General features: G+C 53.3%; 1 protein-coding gene and 1 long non-coding RNA gene across 2 annotated transcripts in view; both read left to right on the forward strand.

Moving 5' to 3' along the window:
• Positions 1 to 1694: 1694 nt before the first annotated feature.
• Positions 1695 to 11946, forward strand: YJU2 (YJU2 splicing factor homolog). The gene is made up of 7 exons (XM_078597193.1): positions 1695 to 1803; positions 4442 to 4542; positions 6396 to 6540; positions 8144 to 8278; positions 8807 to 8988; positions 9570 to 9702; positions 10536 to 11946. The coding sequence occupies exons 1-7, from the start codon at positions 1780 to 1782 to the stop codon at positions 10896 to 10898; spliced, it is 1083 nt and encodes a 360-aa protein (XP_078453319.1). The 5' UTR covers positions 1695 to 1779; the 3' UTR covers positions 10899 to 11946.
• A 6482-nt stretch (positions 11947 to 18428) lies between these two features.
• LOC144720415 (uncharacterized) overlaps positions 18429 to 19996 on the forward strand; it is a 108307-nt gene continuing 106739 nt past the window's right edge. Inside the window, exon 1 of the long non-coding RNA XR_013585757.1 lies at positions 18429 to 18639. This is a non-coding gene — a long non-coding RNA (uncharacterized LOC144720415). The remainder of the gene's footprint in view (positions 18640 to 19996) is intronic.

The raw sequence follows: 19996 nt of genomic DNA on the forward strand, positions 1-19996 counted from the left end.
CCATGCGTGAAGAAGAGCGTTCACGCGTCTTATAAATGCGGCTGTGGAGATAATGGATGAGCCCGTACTGCTGAGAGATGAGGACATTGGCCGGCTGGGTGTCGCAGTGGTAAAGCTCCTGCCTCAGAAGTGCCAGTGTTCGATTCCCGAGTCGGGCTACATTCTGTCTGGAGTGTGTAAGTTCTCTCCCTATTCTGCATGAGTTTCCTCTGGTTTCCTACCACAGTTATATAACATACTATACAATGTAACTGGTCAAACATCCCAACGATGACATATTTCCGACAATCTACTCAATTGGGATCACGCAGAGCAGCAGAAACGTCGACCCCTCCTGCGGAAACGTAGCAGGACCCTCCTGCAAAACAAGTCTTGAGACTCGGAGTGGCTTTCCTGGGAAAACATGCGTAAGTTAAACATGCCGTCAAAGTTTAGCTAAATGTGAAGATGAGAAATGGTGACCTCCGGCCCCTGTGACCCGTGACCTGCGTGCGTGCGTGACCCGCACGCAAGCCGTGAACACGACCTCGACAGGGGCCCAATCGAGGTCGTGTTCACGGCGTGCGGGTCGGGAAGACGCGGGGGGGGGGGGTCAGTCTTCTGTTGCGGAGCAGCGACGACAATTTCACTTTCAGGTGGTCAAGCCCCCGGATAACCACGTCGGGAGCATCACCACCAACATCACCACCAACATCACCACCAACATCGTCAACATCACCACCAACATCACTCAACATCACCACCAACATCGTTAACATCACCACCAACATTACTCAACATGACCACCAACATCACCACCAACATCACTCAACATCACCAACATCACCACCAACAAAGTGCCATGTCGTCGTGTATGACCATGGCTCCTGATGTCTCCTTCGTCTTTGTGGATCGGACATTTCGCCGTTACATGTTGAACGGCCTCTTCTGGATGGCCACAGTCGCACACGGGAGGGTGTTCAGGGTATCCGCGTCTGCCACGGCCTGTGCAGTGGATGTGATCTGGGTTGGACCATGAGCAGCTTCGTGGAAGATGCCTCTTTCGCAAGGGGGTCAGTGACCCCTGCTGTACACGCATGGGGATGCTGCCAAACCCATCGGCCCATTCCCGGACACGACGCCACCCTGCACTGTGTGTGGTTGCATCCCTCTGTCAAATCCACTGCTGGATGAGGGCCTCCCCACCACGCCGCATCGGTCGTAGAGGTCCAATGACCATACTTCACCTCGCGCGGTCTGGTGAAGGCGGGGGGAATGGACGTGGGAGCAGAGAAGTGCAGTACAACACAACACGTGTTTTAGATGTCTCGGCACTTGCCCTCTGCTGATCACCACCTCGCGCTGTGCTCACCGACACAAACACGAACCAGGCTCCAGGCTGCTTGGCTTACCAAATCGGGTGCATTTCGTGTGAATTAGTCATAAATCTCTCTACTTTTTATTGGCACAATACGGCCACCCACACAATGTTTATTAGATGCTCATGGCACTATGTCACACATAAATGTGGCTTATGAAGGCGTCTGGGTGTCCCTGACGTTTATACACAGCGCACCCGGTTACTCATTTAAGGCTGAGTCAACCTAGTAGAGGGCTAAGGGCCCGGCTCAAACATTCGCCACCGTTTTATTGGTCGCGAGTGGGACTGACCACTGCGCCACCGCTCCCCGCTGCGCGCACGCGAAGATCCGGAACTGATTTTTAGTTCCGGATGCTGCGTTCGTTTTTCCCGAGTCCGGGTCCGCGTCGCCGCTCGCCGTCCCTCGTCTCGTCTTCAGGATGTCTGAGCGCAAAGTTCTAAACGTAAGAACATCGTCAACATCATCGTCAACATCGTCACCAACATCACGATACATCACCACCAACATCGTCACCAACATCACCACCAACATCACTCAACATCACCACCAACATCACCACCAACAATATCACCAACATCACCACTAACATCACCACCGACATCATTCAACATCACCACCAACATCACCAACAACACCACCAACAACATCACTCAAAATCACCACCAACATCACCAACAACACCACCAACAACATCACCAACAACATCACCAACATCACCACTAACATCACCACCGACATCATTCAACATCACCACCAACATCACCAACAACACCACCAACAACATCACCAACAACATCACTCAAAATCACCAACAACATCACTCAACAGCACCAACATCACCACCACCAACATCACCACCAACAACACCCAACATCACTCAACATCACCACCAACAACACCAACAAGATCACCCAACATCACTCAACATCACCACCAACATCACTCAACATCACCACCGACATCACCACCAACATCACTCAACATCACCACCGACATCACTCTACAGGAACCATCACCAGACGGCGGCACGAGCCGCTTCGCTGAACCTTCGTTCGGAGTCGGCGGGCAGAGTTGGGCAAGCCCGTGGGCTCCGCTAGGCGAGCAGGCCCTGCCAGGCTATCACAATTTAGAGAGTTAAAATGACAAACAAGTCACGCGTAGCAATTATAAACAACAACAACACGCAGCATTATCCTAATGTCGACACTATAGTACAATCATTACACAGCATCAATACGACACGCCTTGTCCGTACACAAAGAGCGTTGGTAACGCGACATTGAGACGAATGCTCAATTAAGCCGCTCTCCGCGGACACCTCGGTGAATTGAAGGCGTTTCCATCGGAATGTTTTAGACAAATACTTTGATGAGTGGCCTGTGGGAGTAAACTGGAGCACAGACGGGTCCATGAACCCGCTTGCTGTGCTGCCTTCTCGCACATCCCGACGTGGCCCACCAACCCGGGCCTCCGCACCGCCGTATTCCATATGGACATATACGTGGATAGACTCGCTCCCGTCGTCGGAATGTGGAATTTCCGCCACTGCGTCAGGGCTGCAAACAGGCGACGAGCACCGCTTCAATGCTCATCAGAGCAGCAACATCGCCGTGGCTTTGACGTGCAGAGTGGGTACAGAGTAGGCCAAACGTTACCCAGATAAAGTGTAACTTATACCACGTCAATACGGGCGTCGGCAATTGGGGCCATTGTTACATTCGTAGTCCTATGTTTGGCTACTCCATGTTGATATTAGTCATTTTGATGTAAATGCGTTCCTCGAAGACACCGGTGGTGTGACCATCAACTGCATCACAACATCAACAGGCCGATGCGCAAACCTCCATCATAGATGTCAAATTAAAGACAAGCCACAGGGAGTGCGATTTTGGCCATGCGACCCAAGCTGTGGCCCACTGCATGAACTCTCTCCATGAAGCTCGCTCGTGGCCAGCACATTTAGTTCCTGAACATATTGCCATCATACGCAAGACTAAAATAGGATGTAAATAATGATAACATATGAATCCATAATACATGTTAAACTGATTAAATGTAAACGTATAAAACAAACATTGTTTTTATCCTGGTTAAGTTGTGGACTGTCCTTTGATTATGATAATGATAGTGTTCCAGCAAAGCCCCGAATGGACTGATTTTAGAAGTAGTTCTGCATCTGGATCTTGAGTTGGTGCCAGAACTAGAACAGACGTCCAGGCTCGGGTTGGGGCTTTAGCTCGGACTGGAGTTGGTGCTCAGGCCAGACGTGGTTGTGGTCCGTTATAATAACAATCAAAGCGGAATTGTTATCTGTAGATTCAGTTGCATTGTCATTTAAATCCACTATGAATTATTCAATTACAAGTGCAGTTGACCACAGGTCTAACTAAACATGGGGCATGTTCAGTGCCGGATTATCCCAGTAGTAAAAGTAGCTACATATGTAGTAGCTACGGGCCCCGCACTTTCAAGGGCCCTGCGCAAAATACTTTCAAGCCATCAATTCCGGTTCATTGATTCTGCACTTGCTCTATTACTATAGTACTATACTGCCTTCAACTTTTATGAACGACTGGGTGTTTAAGGTTAGCGATTTGTCGTATTATCTGGCTGTATAGCAATTAAAAAATACAATTTACTATGCAAGTAAAAAAATTGTGTTTTAATATTTATTTAGGGCCCCTTTATAACATATGCTACAGGCCCCACACTTGCTTAATCCGGCACTGGGCATGTTGCTGAGGCTGGGGTTAGTGCTAAAGCCAGAGCATTTTGCTAAAGCTAAAAGTGAGGCGATCATTTAGAGTGAAGCATGATGCTGAAGCCAAGGACAATGTTAACTATATATTGTTTTTCTTTAGCTTGTCTTTATATTAAATGCTATAGCTAGTTGCTTGAGCAAGTCCCAGTGCTAAGCAGCAATAACTTGGGCTAGTAAGAAGAATAAAATGGTTAGCGAGAGCTGGACCCATGAGAGGTGGCTACACATAACCCTAGGCAGCTTACATTCTCAGGAGTGGAGCAGGCTGTGTCGCTCTCAATGACTCACGAGTGTGTGTGTCTGTGCGTGGCTCCTGCAGAAATACTACCCCCCTGACTTCGACCCGGCTAAAATCCCAAAGCTCAAGCTCCCCAAGGATCGCCAGTATGTGGTGCGGCTCATGGCTCCGTTCAACATGAGGTGCGTGCACGTGGCTTGAGGTGGCTCTTGGACATCTAACACCTAACCGGTTCACTGATGAAAAGCATTTACTCCACTCAGGATGCATTCAATGAATTCTGCGCGTAAGATTGATTACGGTTTATATATCAAGGCCAAGGCTATTTCACGGCCAGTGTGGTTGATGTCACCAACACCTCATTGTTGCTCTATTCTGGTACAGCCAATTGCTTGTGCAATGTCGACACGAATTACAGGTCGCAAGAACCGTTTTAAATAGCTTTAAATCCTGTATTGGTCGCATACAAAGAGAAGAGTGTGGAACTCGCTGTCTGTGCACATGAACAGGTCCACGAGTGTTACAATCTGAAGGACATATCTCAAAGATATTTATTTCACATCGGTTTTCGATTTGGTTTCTGCTGTTTCGTAGGATTTTACAAAAATGTTTCATGTGTGTGTATTTCTGTTCTCACAAGTACGTTGTTTTTCATTCCTTAATGTGCCACGAGATGCGGTTACAATGCAAAGTGCAATATAAGAATACATTCAAGATTAACATTAAGGCCCAAAGAAGAACAGGGTTTTGGAATGTGCGAACCCACCAGACATGAACATGGACTTGAAAGTTGCTGCACAAAGCAGTGCGCAAGACAAAGTAATTGATATACATTTCTCGTGGTTGGTTTATGTAAAACTTTGCAGCCAGTATTGATTCTACCTACAGCACAGTAGCAAAAGGAGAATCGAACAGTGACCCTGAATCATTAGATTTCTTAGCAAGGTGAATAGTTACATTCGAAGTGGCTTTCATCTGCATGGTGAGGATTCGTAGGGGGTGCATTGTCTTGACTAAGCTGGCCCCTTGGGGAAATAACAATGATTTATCTTAGGTCATTATCTTATTTAATGTTTGTACCCCGCCCTCTAACAACTAATGCATGCTATAACTGCGGCTGTTGCTGAAAATACATTGACTTTAACGTGCACCCATTAGCGCTACTCGGCAAAAATTATTCTTTTAATTATGGCCTTTGCATCCGGTGTTGCAGTTAGTGTAGATTTAATCACCGTGTAGCTAAGTCTAGTTGCACAATTAGTTACGAAGCAACGATAGCTAAGATCGTATGTGTAAGGAATGATAATGCAGTATAAATTTCGATTTAAAACTTTCGTGACTGCAGGGATTCATCTTCTTGGTTCTTTCGGTAAAGTGACGTAGAAGGGAAAAAATAAAATAATAAAAATAAAACATAATAAAATACAATTCTCACGACGTTTCGGCCACAATGCAAGCAGCCGTTCTTCACCTGAGGACGGCTGCTTGCGTTGTGGCCGAAACGTCGTGAGAATTGTATTTTATTATGTTTTATTTTTATAATTTTATTATTTCCCTTCTACGTGACTTTACCGAAAGAACCAAGAAGATAATGCAGTAGTCCACACACGAAATTATTGAATATCAGCAACAGTGTCTGAACCTGTCCTAAGTACTTGTGGTTTGTATAAACAGCAGCACTGGGGAAGGAAAGGTGGTCAAGCGTGGTGCTGGTCATGCCACCTCGTCTTGTGCCTTGCCGTTCTTCTTAGGTGATCACATAAAGCACTTGACCATGCCGCCTGTAAGGCTAAATAGCAATATCATTGTTTAAGAGTGTGTGTACATGTGTGTCAATGCTGGCACAATGGGTAGCTCAGATGGTGATTGGGCCAGTCGATTAACCCATAACACCTGGGTCTGTCCTATGTCCTTTTGCCAGAGGACCTCTTACACTTAACGTGGCCTCCAAGTGCACATAGTCTGGCACAAGTGCTGGAGTAACATGACCGTCACTTGGCGGCGGCTGTTGTTGTCATCGCCGTGGTGCGTGCAGGTGTAAGACGTGTGGTGAATACATCTACAAGGGGAAGAAATTCAACGCGAGGAAGGAGACCGTGCTGACTGAGAACTACCTGGGCCTGCACATCTTCCGCTTCTACATCAAGTGCACCCGATGTGTGGCTGAGATCACCTTCAAGGTGTGCACGGCACTCGCTCAGCCCCGTCAGGAAGGACGGGGCTGAGTGAGGGAACAGCTTTACTGTGGGGCACTGCTCTCACGATGCGACTGAAACTAGAACGACAGAGGGAACTATCGCGCCCGCTGACCCAGTAAACAACGGCCATGACACGGTTACTTGGCCACCACGTTTGCTGTTTGTTATCTCTTCTCAGTTTTTACGGTGTAACAATGTGTAGGGCTGTTACAGAGAGCCCGTTATGCATGGCAGCCTATGGTAAACAAGCACAGTGGGCGGGGCTACGTCAGTGCACGGGCAGGTGCCCTCTACGACGTCCGCGCTTCGGACGTTACGATCCCCCGGGGCCCCACCCCTCAGGGAGGGGGGTGTATAAAAGGGGAATGTATCGGGGGGCTCGGGAGTGATGTTTAGCTAAAGAAGAGGAGGCGGAAGACGTCTGAGATAGAGCCCTGGACTCCCCCTGGTACGCCGTCCTTATCAGGACCGCGCAGGCTCGAGCCAGTGGCGTGGTACCAGAGCCAGAGCCAGTGCTGGTCTGGACTCTGGGTACCGGGCCCGACTGACCAGTGTCGGGCCAAGATAGCCTCCCCTAGCCCATTAGTGGAGGACTCAGAGGCAGGCTAAGGTTAGCCTAGAGGTGTGTCCTCAGATAGACGGGTGAGGGGGCCGATACCCCCTCAATTGTGTATGTCACAAAGTTGGTATTCAAATAAACAAGTGTGCCTCCAACTCCGGTGTCAACGAGTCATAAGCGTTACTACAAATGCATAGAATCCAGTGACGATTGTAAAGTCCCTGCCTGATGTTAAGGTCATCATTAATATTATTTAAAATGGAGATGCTACTCCACCGTTAAGGTAATTCAAGAAGTGTTTTCTCTGCAGCTTTCCCACTTGTGTACTGTGACCTGATATCGTAAAAAAATCGTACTTTTGTACTTAATTTTAAACTTTCACAACACGTTTTGTAACATTATTCAGCTACTTTTCCAACCAAAGTTCTGGTCCTTGGAGTTTTTCCCCAATTTTTGGCTTACTTTTGTAACTTTGGGCTCTGACCGATTAACTTATAAATACCATTATCGATTTCTTGCAATCTTGAAACCCATTCGGAGTGCGTCGTATTACAAACGCTCCTGCTATCTATAAACTTAGTGGCCCGTGCTTGTAATGCCTTCTTATGTGGCACCTCACCGAGAAACGAATGTCCCCATACATTCTCTCATGTATTTAACATTCTATTGATGGAGCTTAAACAAGTGGTGGTGCAGTGGTTAGCGCACTCTGCTACGAACTCAGCATCGAATGTTATCTGAACCTGGGCCCCCCACGAACCTTCAACAAGCTGCATTGACCAACATGGTGAAGTATGGGCAAGCAACCCCCATGGCAGACCCATCTTGGGAAGACCTTCCCTCCGGCAGTAAATTAACAATAGGATGTACATTGTAGGATATGTGCATTTGGTTCCAAAATAAGAAACCGAAACTGGGTCGAGACTTTCTGATCGCCCCGTATGAGCACTCGCACCACCGTGGTTTGCTCTGTCCATTTGTAACTTTGAGCACTCGCCCACCTCGTTGCCTTTCCGCCGTCCGCAGACTGACCCGGAGAACACCGACTATGCCATCGAGCACGGTGCGACGCGCAACTTTCAGGCGGAGAAGCTGATCGAGGAGGAGGAGCAGAGGATCGTGAAAGAGCGCGAGGAGGAGGAGCTCAACAATCCCATGAAGGTGAGCCGCGCGAGCTGCTTGCCCACGCGAGAAGGAAGAAGATGCCGCCGCCACCGCCTCAAGGCGCGGAGTCGCGGCGCTGAACTGGCATCACCGAGATCCAGGGTTCGAATCGAGGCTGCAACCACCTTTGATTAAACTGGTTTCTCAAGTGCAATGAGATGATGGTCTCAAAGTGGTCCCCATCGACTGCACTCAATGACGTTAACATTCCAGGTCTGAAAATTAAATATCAGTTTGTCATGCGATGGGCATTGCTCTCGTACAGAAAGAAGGGTGAGAAATTGCTGCTCTTTCTACTCAGTGGAGCAGTGGTCAATCGATGGGAGCTCAAAGGTAACTCTGTAGTATCCACTTCTGGATATTGCAGAGCTATGGGTGAGATGCTCTGCTATTCTTCATCGCTTGCAATGATGCTGACAGCACAATCGGAACATAACTGGTCAAAAGAAGAGACAAAGAGGAAAGCGACACTGTATCTCGGGTGTTGGAAGCAGCCAGCTACAACTGAGATGTGCACTCCGCCAGGTCCTCGAGAACCGCACCAAGGACTCCAAGTGGGAGATGGACATCCTGGAGAACCTGGAGGAGCTGAAGGACCTGAACCAGCGGCAGGCGACCGTGGACTTTGAGGGGATGCTCGCCAGGCACACGGCGCTTGAGGAGCTGGCACGGCAGAAGCAGCTGGAGCAGGAGGAGAGGGAGATACAGTGAGTGGGCGTGGGGTGGAGGAGTATGGTGGGGAGGGAGCGAGGGTAACACCTGTCTCCGTGCTGGGAATGTAATGCTGAAGTTCGTTTCAGTGAATTCATATGCACACAATGCATGCATTGAGTCTTGAATGGAAAAACCATTATTTCGCATTCTTGTATCAATCCATTATCAAGAGTCCCCAAGTGGCTTCAGCGTTTACATGAACCATTCACGAACAAACTATCATCATCGTCATCATCGGCAGCAGCCACAATAAATCCAGTGATGTTGCAATCCATCTAGCTCCTACATACGAGGTAATTTCATTGCATCACTTCCTTCATTATTTTCTTGGGCGCGTTTGTATATTTGTATGTATGTTCAACTGCTTTTGCACCATACGTAGCCAACCGTGATAATTGGAGGTGTGGGGGAAGGACTGTCCAACATTCGTCTCTACCACTGCTGTCTTAACAATTGGGGAGTTAGGCGCACGATTCGATGCGTGCATGCCTAGCACCACGACGCACGATTCAAATGCACTGACTGATCGTTACATCCCAAGCGCTGACCGAGCCTACGGCCCCTCGTCGCGCAGGGAGATCATGAACGAGCGCAAGGGGAAGCGTCTGATCGACTCCGACTCTGACTCGGCGGAGGAGGATGAGCCTGGAAGAGCTCGCCTCTCGTCATCAGCAGCTCCGATGAGACCCACCGACATCCTCACGCAGGTCAGCCATGCCGTGTGGCGATATTCTGTCCAAGCAAAAAAAAAACACTTGACCGTTATATACCGGTGGTCACTTGCATCTCTGAAGTGTCTCGTGTGTACGTCCGACATTATTGTGCCTGGTGGCTCACCAAGTCAATGTTGGTTGGGGGTTGACCCAGCCCATCATCTCCCTGGGGTTAATAAAATGAGTGCCACTTTGTGGGGAAGTCAAAAGCGATTGTCCTATGGACGTACTCACAACCACCATGGGAATATTAAATTTCAGGGACAAGAGCACTGCCTCAATGCTCATTTGAGCAGGAAATCACTGAAGCTTCATTAATTGTGTAACTGACAATGTGTACGTGTTCAGTGTTCATAACCAAATGGGAGCCCAATGCCAGCTAAAGTTTCTTGATTCAAAGTGGTCTAACACGACATTGTTTTCTATTGGAGCTGCTTGGCTGTTCCAGAGGTCAGAGCGGGACTGTTGTGCTCATGATCACACGGCACCCGACGACCCCGGGACACGTGATGACAGTAACGATGTGAATATTCTTGGGTCTTTCGGTAAAGTCACGTAGATAGGTTCAAAGAAAATATACAAAAATAACAGAAAACTACGACGTTTCGATCGCAACGCACGCGGTCGTCTTCTTTTCCTGAAGACGACCGCGTGCGTTGCGATCGAAACGTCGTAGTTTTCAGTTATTTTTGTATATTTTCTTTGAACCTATCTACGTGACTTTACCGAAAGACCTAAGAATATGAATTCCTGCAGTCACGAAAGCTTTAAGTCAAGATTTAACGATGTGAAGTTAACGATTTCGGCGCACCTCGTCCGGTTGTCAGGGTGAAGAAGATCAACCGGCGGAAAAGAAGCGCAAGACGGAGACATGGGAGCGCAGCGTGGGCTCCATCGGCCAGGCGGGACTCAAGGGCCTGGTGGTCAGGAAGCCGGCCGCGAAGGTCGCAGCAGCAACAACAGCATCAGCTGCTACAGAGACATTGGCAGGGAAGCAGCAAAGTGGAACCCACAGAGCAGCAGCTGCTGTGTTGAGACCGGTGGCTCCAGCAGCGGCAGCAGCAGTAGCAGGGAGTAGCGGAGCGGGCCCATTGATGACCGCAGCTCCGGCTGGTGGGGCTAGCGGATTGAGCCTGCTGGGGGCATACTCGGACAGCAGCGGAGGGGGCAGCAGCAGTGAAGAGGATTAGTGAGCAAGCGCACACCTTAACGCAGCACACACCTTAACGCAGCACACACCTTAACGCAGCACACACCTTAACGCAGCACACACCTTAACGCAGCACACACCTTAACGCAGCACACACCTTAACGCAGCACACACCTTAACGCAGCACACACCTTAACGCAGCACACACCTTAACGCAGCACACACCTTAACGCAGCACACACCTTAACGCAGCACACACCTTAACGCAGCACACACAACTTTGCATCGCACACACACACTTGTACAAAGTACAGAGATCCCCCATATAGCCTTAACAGATTGGAGGAACAAGTGCTGTTAGAGAGTACATATAAAGTTTGGCTCGGCATACGAGGTAATGGTTGACCAGAACCACGCCTTGCCGCCTTTGTCTCCCTCGCGGTGATATTTACACATCACACCAGGTACTCATCTGAGGCTTAGTTGACACAGCGCACACACCTGAACACAGCACACACGCTTGTCATCACCGCACACATGTGTGCGACATGTCAAGTATGGTTGCACACTGGGTCTCTTGTAAGGGGAATATCTCGGCTGATTCAAATAAAACGCGTGTTCATACGATTTTAGGAATTTAGCGCCCTCCGGTACTGCGTCGTTTCTCTCTGCCGGTCTCTACGTGCACCGTGCGTGTTTTAGTGGTGTATAGTTTGTTGCAAAAACAAGTAAACTCTACAAGATGTATGCTTTAGCCTAGCTGCTCGTGGGTAGAGGGATATGCTGTTTGCAAGGACGATACATTTCTGTCCATACGAGCGATTTCCAATGAGCTTTAATCTAAATAAACTACAAACTATAATCATGAGGATGAACTGTGAACTGGAGACCTGGTAACTGGCTTCAATTAAAACAAACGCTGAGGAATGAGGCTACCACTGCTGGATGTATCGTGATTGATTGTCGTCGTCGTTGAAGACCATGAGGTGGAGGCCAGCGGCAAACATCAGTGGCCCCTCCCCATCGCTTCACAAACCCGCACTGACCAGCGTGGTGAAGTATGGTCAAATAAAACCCCATTACCGAGACGCCCGATGCCTCTTCATTATTTTAAGAAAGTAACAGGGCGAGCTGACAAATGAGTACATCATATTTTAACACATTTTATTTTATCTGTCCCTTGCAACTCTTGTATCAGGATTAACTTTCAGCGAGAGCTGTACGGGGCTGAGCTCCGGAAAATATTTCCACCCGCGCCCCACTGTCGAGCGACGAAAAATCTATCCATGATACATGAATCCTTGTTGTCTTTTAGTTATTTAAGAATTGTTTAAAAGTGTCCCCGAGTGGCTCCACGGGGGGGGGGGGGGGGGATTAAACGTCTCTGCGGGTGTTGCAGTGGGGACACCTGCTGCGAAGCCACGTGTGTGTGTGCCCACGTGACAGCCCATTGAGATTCATTGCCTCATTGGAGGGGGGGGGTGCACAGGTGGTGCAGGTGCGCGCTCAATGGTAATTAGGGGCCGTTCATTAATCTCGCGCGCTAAAGAGCAGCAGATGAATCTCCAAGTTGGGGGGAATCGGGACGGTGATGGATGGCTGCATCGAGCGCGGCTTTGAATGACCTGTCAGTGGGAGGGGGGTCAGTGGGAGGGGGGTCAGTGGGGTCAGAGACGTGCCCTGCTCCAGCGAGCTCCACCCCGCACTCCCCCCAAACCCAAACACCTCAGGCCAAGGCAGACACTGCCATGCACGCCCTCACGCTCGTCATGGCGACACTCGCTGCTGCAACTGCTGCTGCTGCTGCAACTGCTGCTGCTGCAACTGCTGCTGCTGCTGCAACTGCTGCTGCTGCTGCAACTGCTGCTGCTGCTGCAACTGCTGCTGCTGCAACTGCTGCTGCTGCAACTGCTGCTGCTGCAACTGCTGCTGCTGCAACTGCTGCTGCTGCAACTGCTGCTGCTGCAACTGCTGCTGCTGCAACTGCTGCTGCTGCAACTGCTGCTGCTGCAACTGCTGCTGCTGCAACTGCTGCTGCTGCAACTTGCTGCAACTGCTGCTGCTGCAACTGCTGCTGCTGCAACTGCTGCTGCTGCAACTGCTGCTGCTGCAACTGCTGCTGCTGCAACTGCTGCTGCAACTGCTGCTGCTGCAACTTGCTGCTGCAACTGCTGCTGCAACTGTTGCTGCTGTTGCTGCTGCTGCTGTTGCTGCTGCTGAGAATGACTCGGGCAGCAGCGCCTCGCGGCACAGGCGGACTGACGCGATGAGTGATCGCCGCGCTTCTAATTAGGGCCGCGTGGGGTCTCGCCGAGAGGGGATCAGTGGCGACCCAAGGCGACCCGCTCCGCCTCGCATCCCCGCATCCTCGCCCTCCACTCATTACAACACCACCCCCCCTCCTCACCCCCCTCCTCACCCCCTCCTCACCCCCTCTTCACCCCCCTCTTCACCCCCTCCTCACCCCCCTCTTCACCCCCTCCTCACCCCCCCTCCTCACCCCCTCTTCACCCCCCTCCTCACCCCCCTCCTCACCCCGACCCCCACACTCTGCCGAGCAACCCAGCACGCAGGAGCCAGCGCGCGCAATGCGATTACCATTGTTTTAGTTGTGATTGTTTTAGTTTCGATTTAAAGCTTTCGTGACTGCAGGGATTCATCTTCTTGGTTTTTTCGGTAAAGTCACGTAGAATGGAAATAATAAAATAATAAAAATACAACAATTCCTCTTGATATGCAAATTATTTTGTCAAGGCGCCCTTCCCCACTCTATCCCAGCTTAAATAGTCGTTCCAAGCTTGGAGTGTGTCATTCAGACTGTCTACTCGACATACCTGCTCTCCACCTGAGGACGGCGGCTTGCGTTGTGGCCGAAACGTCGTGAGAATTATTTTATTATGTTTTATTTTATTATTTCCATTCTACGTGACTTTACCGAAAGAACCAAGAAGATGTGGTTTTATTTGTGTTTTTTTATTTGTGATAGTTTTCATTGTGATTATTTTCATTGTGGTTGTTTTATTTGTGTTTGTTTTCATTGTGATTGTTTTAATTGTGGTTGTTTTCATTGTGCTTGTTTTAATTGTGTTTGTTTTCATTGTGATTGTTTTAATAGCAGCCTCTGCTTGCTGCTGCCCCCAAGAGCGTCGCCATGGAAACCCGCGACTCAAGAGGCGGAGACAATGGGGGCTGCGGGGGAGGGGGGCGCGGAGTGGGGGGTGCGGAGGGGGGCAGGGGAGGAGGTGGAACGACCACGGGAGGAAGTGTTGGGGGGGGGGATGTGTGTAGGGGGGGGGGTAATGGTGGATGTGTGTAGGGGGGGTGTATGGTGTATGTGTGTAGGGGGGGTGTACGGTGGATGTGTGTTGGGGGGGGGTGGATGTGTGTAGGGGGGGTGTATGGTGGATGTGTGTAGGGGGGGTGTATGGTGTATGTGTGTAGGGGGGGGGGTATGGTGGATGTGTGTAGGGGGGGTGTATGGTGGATGTGTGCAGGGGGTGGGGGAGGGCGTGGGGTGTGTGTAGGGGGGGTGTACGGTGGATGTGTGTTGGGGGGGGGGTGGATGTGTGTAGGGGGGGTGTATGGTGGATGTGTGTAGGGGGGGTGTATGGTGTATGTGTGTAGGGGGGGGGTATGGTGGATGTGTGTAGGGGGGGTGTATGGTGGATGTGTGCAGGGGGTGGGGGAGGGCGTGGGGGTGTGTGTAGGGGGGGTGTATGGTGGATGTGTGCAGGGGGTGGGGGAGGGCGTGGGGTGTGTGTAGGGGGGGTGTATGGTGGATGTGTGCAGGGGGTGGGGGAGGGCGTGGGGTGTGTGTAGGGGGGGTGTATGGTGGATGTGTGCAGGGGGTGGGGGAGGGCGTGGGGTGTGTGTAGGGGGGGTGTATGGTGGATGTGTGCAGGGGGTGGGGGAGGGCGTGGGGTGTGTGTAGGGGGGGTGTATGGTGGATGTGTGCAGGGGGTGGGGGAGGGCGTGGGGTGTGTGTAGGGGGGGTGTATGGTGGATGTGTGCAGGGGGTGGGGGAGGGCGTGGGGTGTGTGTAGGGGGGGTGTATGGTGGATGTGTGCAGGGGGTGGGGGAGGGCGTGGGGTGTGTGTAGGGGGGGTGTATGGTGGATGTGTGCAGGGGGTGGGGGAGGGCGTGGGGTGTGTGTAGGGGGGGTGTATGGTGGATGTGTGCAGGGGGTGGGGGAGGGCGTGGGGTGTGTGTAGGGGGGGTGTATGGTGGATGTGTGCAGGGGGTGGGGGGAGGGCGTGGGGTGTGTGTAGGGGGGGTGTATGGTGGATGTGTGCAGGGGGTGGGGGAGGGCGTGGGGTGTGTGTAGGGGGGGTGTATGGTGGATGTGTGCAGGGGGTGGGGGAGGGCGTGGGGTGTGTGTAGGGGGGGTGTATGGTGGATGTGTGCAGGGGGTGGGGGAGGGCGTGGGGTGTGTGTAGGGGGGGTGTATGGTGGATGTGTGCAGGGGGTGGGGGAGGGCGTGGGGTGTGTGTAGGGGGGGTGTATGGTGGATGTGTGCAGGGGGTGGGGGAGGGCGTGGGGTGTGTGTAGGGGGGGTGTATGGTGGATGTGTGCAGGGGGTGGGGGAGGGCGTGGGGTGTGTGTAGGGGGGGTGTATGGTGGATGTGTGCAGGGGGTGGGGGAGGGCGTGGGGTGTGTGTAGGGGGGGTGTATGGTGGATGTGTGCAGGGGGTGGGGGAGGGCGTGGGGTGTGTGTAGGGGGGGTGTATGGTGGATGTGTGCAGGGGGTGGGGGAGGGCGTGGGGTGTGTGTAGGGGGGGTGTGCAGGGGGTGGGGGAGGGCGTGGGGTGTGTGTAGGGGGGGGTGTATGGTGGATGTGTGCAGGGGGTGGGGGAGGGCGTGGGGTGTGTGTAGGGGGGGTGTATGGTGGATGTGTGCAGGGGGTGGGGGAGGGCGTGGGGTGTGTGTAGGGGGGGTGTATGGTGGATGTGTGCAGGGGGTGGGGGAGGGCGTGGGGTGTGTGTAGGGGGGGTGTATGGTGGATGTGTGCAGGGGGTGGGGGAGGGCGTGGGGTGTGTGTAGGGGGGGGTGTATGGTGGATGTGTGCAGGGGGTGGGGGAGGGCGTGGGGTGTGTGTAGGGGGGGTGTATGGTGGATGTGTGCAGGGGGTGGGGGAGGGCGTGGGGTGTGTGTAGGGGGGGTGTATGGTGGATGTGTGCAGGGGGTGGGGGAGGGCGTGGGGTGTGTGTAGGGGGGGTGTATGGTGGATGTGTGCAGGGGGTGGGGGAGGGCGTGGGGTGTGTGTAGGGGGGGTGTATGGTGGATGTGTGCAGGGGGTGGGGGAGGGCGTGGGGTGTGTGTAGGGGGGGTGTATGGTGGATGTGTGCAGGGGGTGGGGGAGGGCGTGGGGTGTGTGTAGGGGGGGTGTATGGTGGATGTGTGCAGGGGGTGGGGGAGGGCGTGGGGTGTGTGTAGGGGGGGTGTATGGTGGATGTGTGCAGGGGGTGGGGGAGGGCGTGGGGTGTGTGTAGGGGGGGTGTATGGTGGATGTGTGCAGGGGGTGGGGGAGGGCGTGGGGTGTGTGTAGGGGGGGTGTATGGTGGATGTGTGCAGGGGGTGGGGGAGGGCGTGGGGTGTGTGTAGGGGGGGTGTATGGTGGATGTGTGCAGGGGGTGGGGGAGGGCGTGGGGTGTGTGTAGGGGGGGTGTATGGTGGATGTGTGCAGGGGGTGGGGGAGGGGCGTGGGGTGTGTGTAGGGGGGGTGTATGGTGGATGTGTGCAGGGGGTGGGGGAGGGCGTGGGGTGTGTGTAGGGGGGGTGTATGGTGGATGTGTGTAGGGGGGGGGGGAGGGCGTGGGGTGTGTGTAGGGGGGGTGTATGGTGGATGTGTGCAGGGGGTGGGGGAGGGCGTGGGGTGTGTGTAGGGGGGGTGTATGGTGGATGTGTGCAGGGGGTGGGGGAGGGCGTGGGGTGTGTGGAGGGGGGTATAGGAGGGGCTGTAGTGGAAGAGGGAGACGAGGAAGGGAGGTGCAGGGGGTTGAGTGAGTGGAGTGACACGGGGGGGGGGGGAGGCAGTGAGCCGGTCTGTGCCATGGCGGCACAGGAGCTGCTGCTGCTGCTGCTGCGGGGTCACGAGTCGGCACCTCCGCGCGCAGAAGAAGCCGCGTCGCGGATGACGCGCACAGTCGGGGTCGCGCCGCGTGTCTGCCGTGGCTTCTGCAGGCCAAGCAGTGGCTTGCGCGCTACGGTTTATGCAGGATATGCACTTGTACATGCGGGGGGCGGGGGGGCAATTTGACCACATCCCCCCACGACGGTGAGTGCGGGTGTGTGGAGGCGGGAAGCGCAGAGGTGGGAGGCATGGACGCGGGACCAGGCGCGTCCTCAAGGTGCCTCGTTGTGGCTGTACGAGCCTCGGGGATGGACACTGAACCGTGCGATTGCAAGAAGAGGCCTCTGCGGTTCAATACTCGGTGCACGCGTCGACGACTTATTGCTAAATCAAACGTCAACACGAAAAAGGGAAACATCGGAATGACACCGACGACAGTGATGGCTGCTGCGCGTTGTGACGTCACAACGCGCCGCGTGCTGACAGGCCCAATCCTGATTAATTCGCCTCAAATATCAACATCGAGTCGCTGTGGAGAATATTAATTACTCGAGAGATACGCGGACAACGCATCCTGTTGCCTGATGATCTGACTGGTTGTTTACATTCAGAAGGCACTCCTTGGTATTGGTCTGCAAAGCCAATAGGGCGATGGACTAAAACGTGTTCGTGTTGACACGTGGAGATACTGGGCGGGAGTTCTGCTCACACAATTTGCAGGCGTGCAAATACAGATAGGGATTGACTCATCATCCCTCTGTGGTCGATACAATTTGTACCAAGTTGCAGGGGAAATCAACAGTCACCCGCGTCAAACAAACGTGGCATTTTCACCACTGGCTGTGAACAGCAGAGAAGCAGCAATGCCTCAATGCTCATTTGAGCAGCAGGAATTCACTTTACATAAATTACAAAGATCCCCCGTATAGCCTCAACAGACTTTTGGGGCAAGTGCTGTTACCAAGCACCACACTCGGCCGCCCTTGTCTCCCTCGTGTTAAATACATACACGAGGTGTCGGGCCCGGTGACCCTGCCCCCGGTCTGCGTAACCGCTAGAGCTCCACCTCCTCATCCCTCTCATCCTCATCCCTCTCATCCTCATCCCTCTCATCCTCATCCCTCTCATCCTCATCCCTCTCATCCTCATCCCTCTCCTGATGATCCCCCTCCTCCTCATCCCTCTCCTCATCCCGCTCTTTCTCATTCCTCTCCTCCTCCTGCTCCTCCCCCTCATCCCTCTCCTCCTCCTCCTCACCCCTCTCCTCCTCATCTCTCTTGTCCGCTTGCTCTTCCTGCACCGCAGGCGGCGCTCGCCCCATACCGCCCCGCGGGCGGAGAGAGGGAGGGGAGAGTGAAGGGAGAGGGAACAGAGTGAAGAGAGAGGGAGGGGAGAGTGAAGAGAGGGAGGCTGGACTGTAAGCGCGGCTCTCATTGGCAAACCCTCGCCGCTGCACTGGGCACTGCAAGGCGGAGTCGCATTGGCAGCGGGGAGAGCAGGGAGAGCAGGGACAGCAGGGAGAGCGCGGGGAGATCAGGGAGGGATCAGGGAGAGCGGAGGGAGATCAAGGGAGGGAGCAGCGGGGAGCAGGGAAGGGCGCATCTCGATTTCCGATCTCAGGGCGATGATGACGGAGCGGTCTCTGCCGTGCCGCCTGCGGCTGCGCTCTGGATGCGGGGAGCCGTGAGAGGAGCCAGGGGCCGCCCTGCCGGTGAGGATGAGGAGGAGAGAGGATGAGGATGTGGGTGAGATGAGAGGAGGAGGAGGAGGAGAGAGGATGAGAGGTGGATGTGGATGGGAGGAGGAGGAGGTGGATGGGAATGGCGCTACTCGCTGTGCCGAGCCCGGATTGCGGAGCTGCGAGGCGGCGGCGGTGAGGGCGGCGATGACAGCTGAGACCGCGACGCGGCGTGGTCGAGGCGTGAAGGCGGTGTGTGTGTGCTGTGTGTGTGTGTGCTGTGTGTGTTTGTGCTGTGTGTGTGTGTGCTGTGTGTGTGTGTGCAGTGTGTGTGTGTGCAGTGTGTGTGTGTGCAGTGTGTGTGTGTGCAGTGTGTGTGTGTGCAGTGTGTGTTTGTGCTGTGTGTGTGTGTGCTGTGTGTGTGTGTGCAGTGTGTGTGTGTGCAGTGTGTGTGTGTGCAGTGTGTGTGTGTGCAGTGTGTGTGTGTGCAGTGTGTGTGTGTGCAGTGTGTGTGTGTGCAGTGTGTGTGTGTGCAGTGTGTGTGTGTGCAGTGTGTGTGTGTGCAGTGTGTGTGTGTGCAGTGTGTGTGTGTGCAGTGTGTGTGTGTGCAGTGTGTGTGTGTGCAGTGTGTGTGTGTGCAGTGTGTGTGTGTGCAGTGTGTGTGTGTGCAGTGTGTGTGTGTGCAGTGTGTGTGTGTGCAGTGTGTGTGTGTGCAGTGTGTGTGTGTGCAGTGTGTGTGTGTGCTGTGTGTGTGTGTGCTGTGTGTGTGTGTGCTGTGTGTGCTGTGTGCTGTGTGTGCTGTGTGCTGTGTGTGCTGTGTGCTGTGTGTGCTGTGTGCTGTGTGTGCAGTGTGCTGTGTGTGCAGTGTGCAGTGTGTGTGTGTGCAGTGTGTGTGTGTGCAGTGTGTGTGTGTGCAGTGTGTGTGTGTGCAGTGTGTGTGTGTGCAGTGTGTGTGTGTGCAGTGTGTGTGTGTGCGTGTGCGTGTGTGCGTGTGCGTGTGTGCAGTGTGCGTGTGTGCAGTGTGCGTGTGTGCTGTGTGCGTGTTTGCTGTGTGCGTGTTTGCTGTGTGTGTTTGCTGTGTGTGTGTGCTGTGTGTGTGTGTGCTGTGTGTGTGTGTGCTGTGTGTGTGTGTGCTGTGTGTGCTGTGTGTGTGTGTGTGCTGTGTGTGTGCTGTGTGTGTGTGTGCTGTGTGTGTGTGTGCTGTGTGTGTGTGCTGTGTGTGTGTGTGCTGTGTGTGTGTGTGTGCTGTGTGTGTGTGCTGTGTGTGTGTGCTGTGTGTGTGTGCTGTGTGTGTGTGCTGTGTGCTGTGTGTGCTGTGTGCTGTGTGTGCTGTGTGTATGTGTGCTGTGTGTGCTGTGTGTGTGTGTGCTGTGTGTGTGTGTGCTGTGTG

This window comes from Lampetra planeri, chromosome 8 (assembly GCF_965212315.1).
Source record: "Lampetra planeri chromosome 8, kcLamPlan1.2.h2, whole genome shotgun sequence".
Classification (NCBI taxonomy): Eukaryota; Metazoa; Chordata; class Hyperoartia; order Petromyzontiformes; family Petromyzontidae; genus Lampetra; species Lampetra planeri.

What these genes read in the sequence shown, in the direction of transcription:
- YJU2 (XM_078597193.1), top strand. Translation starts at nt 1,780, where the DNA reads ATGTCTGAGCGCAAAGTTCTAAAC. An exon ending in ATGGCTCCGTTCAACATGAG is followed by an intron (nt 4,543 to 6,395) that starts GTGCGTGCACGT and finishes TGGTGCGTGCAG; the next exon opens with GTGTAAGACGTGTGGTGAAT. An exon ending in TGGCTGAGATCACCTTCAAG is followed by an intron (nt 6,541 to 8,143) that starts GTGTGCACGGCA and finishes CGCCGTCCGCAG; the next exon opens with ACTGACCCGGAGAACACCGA.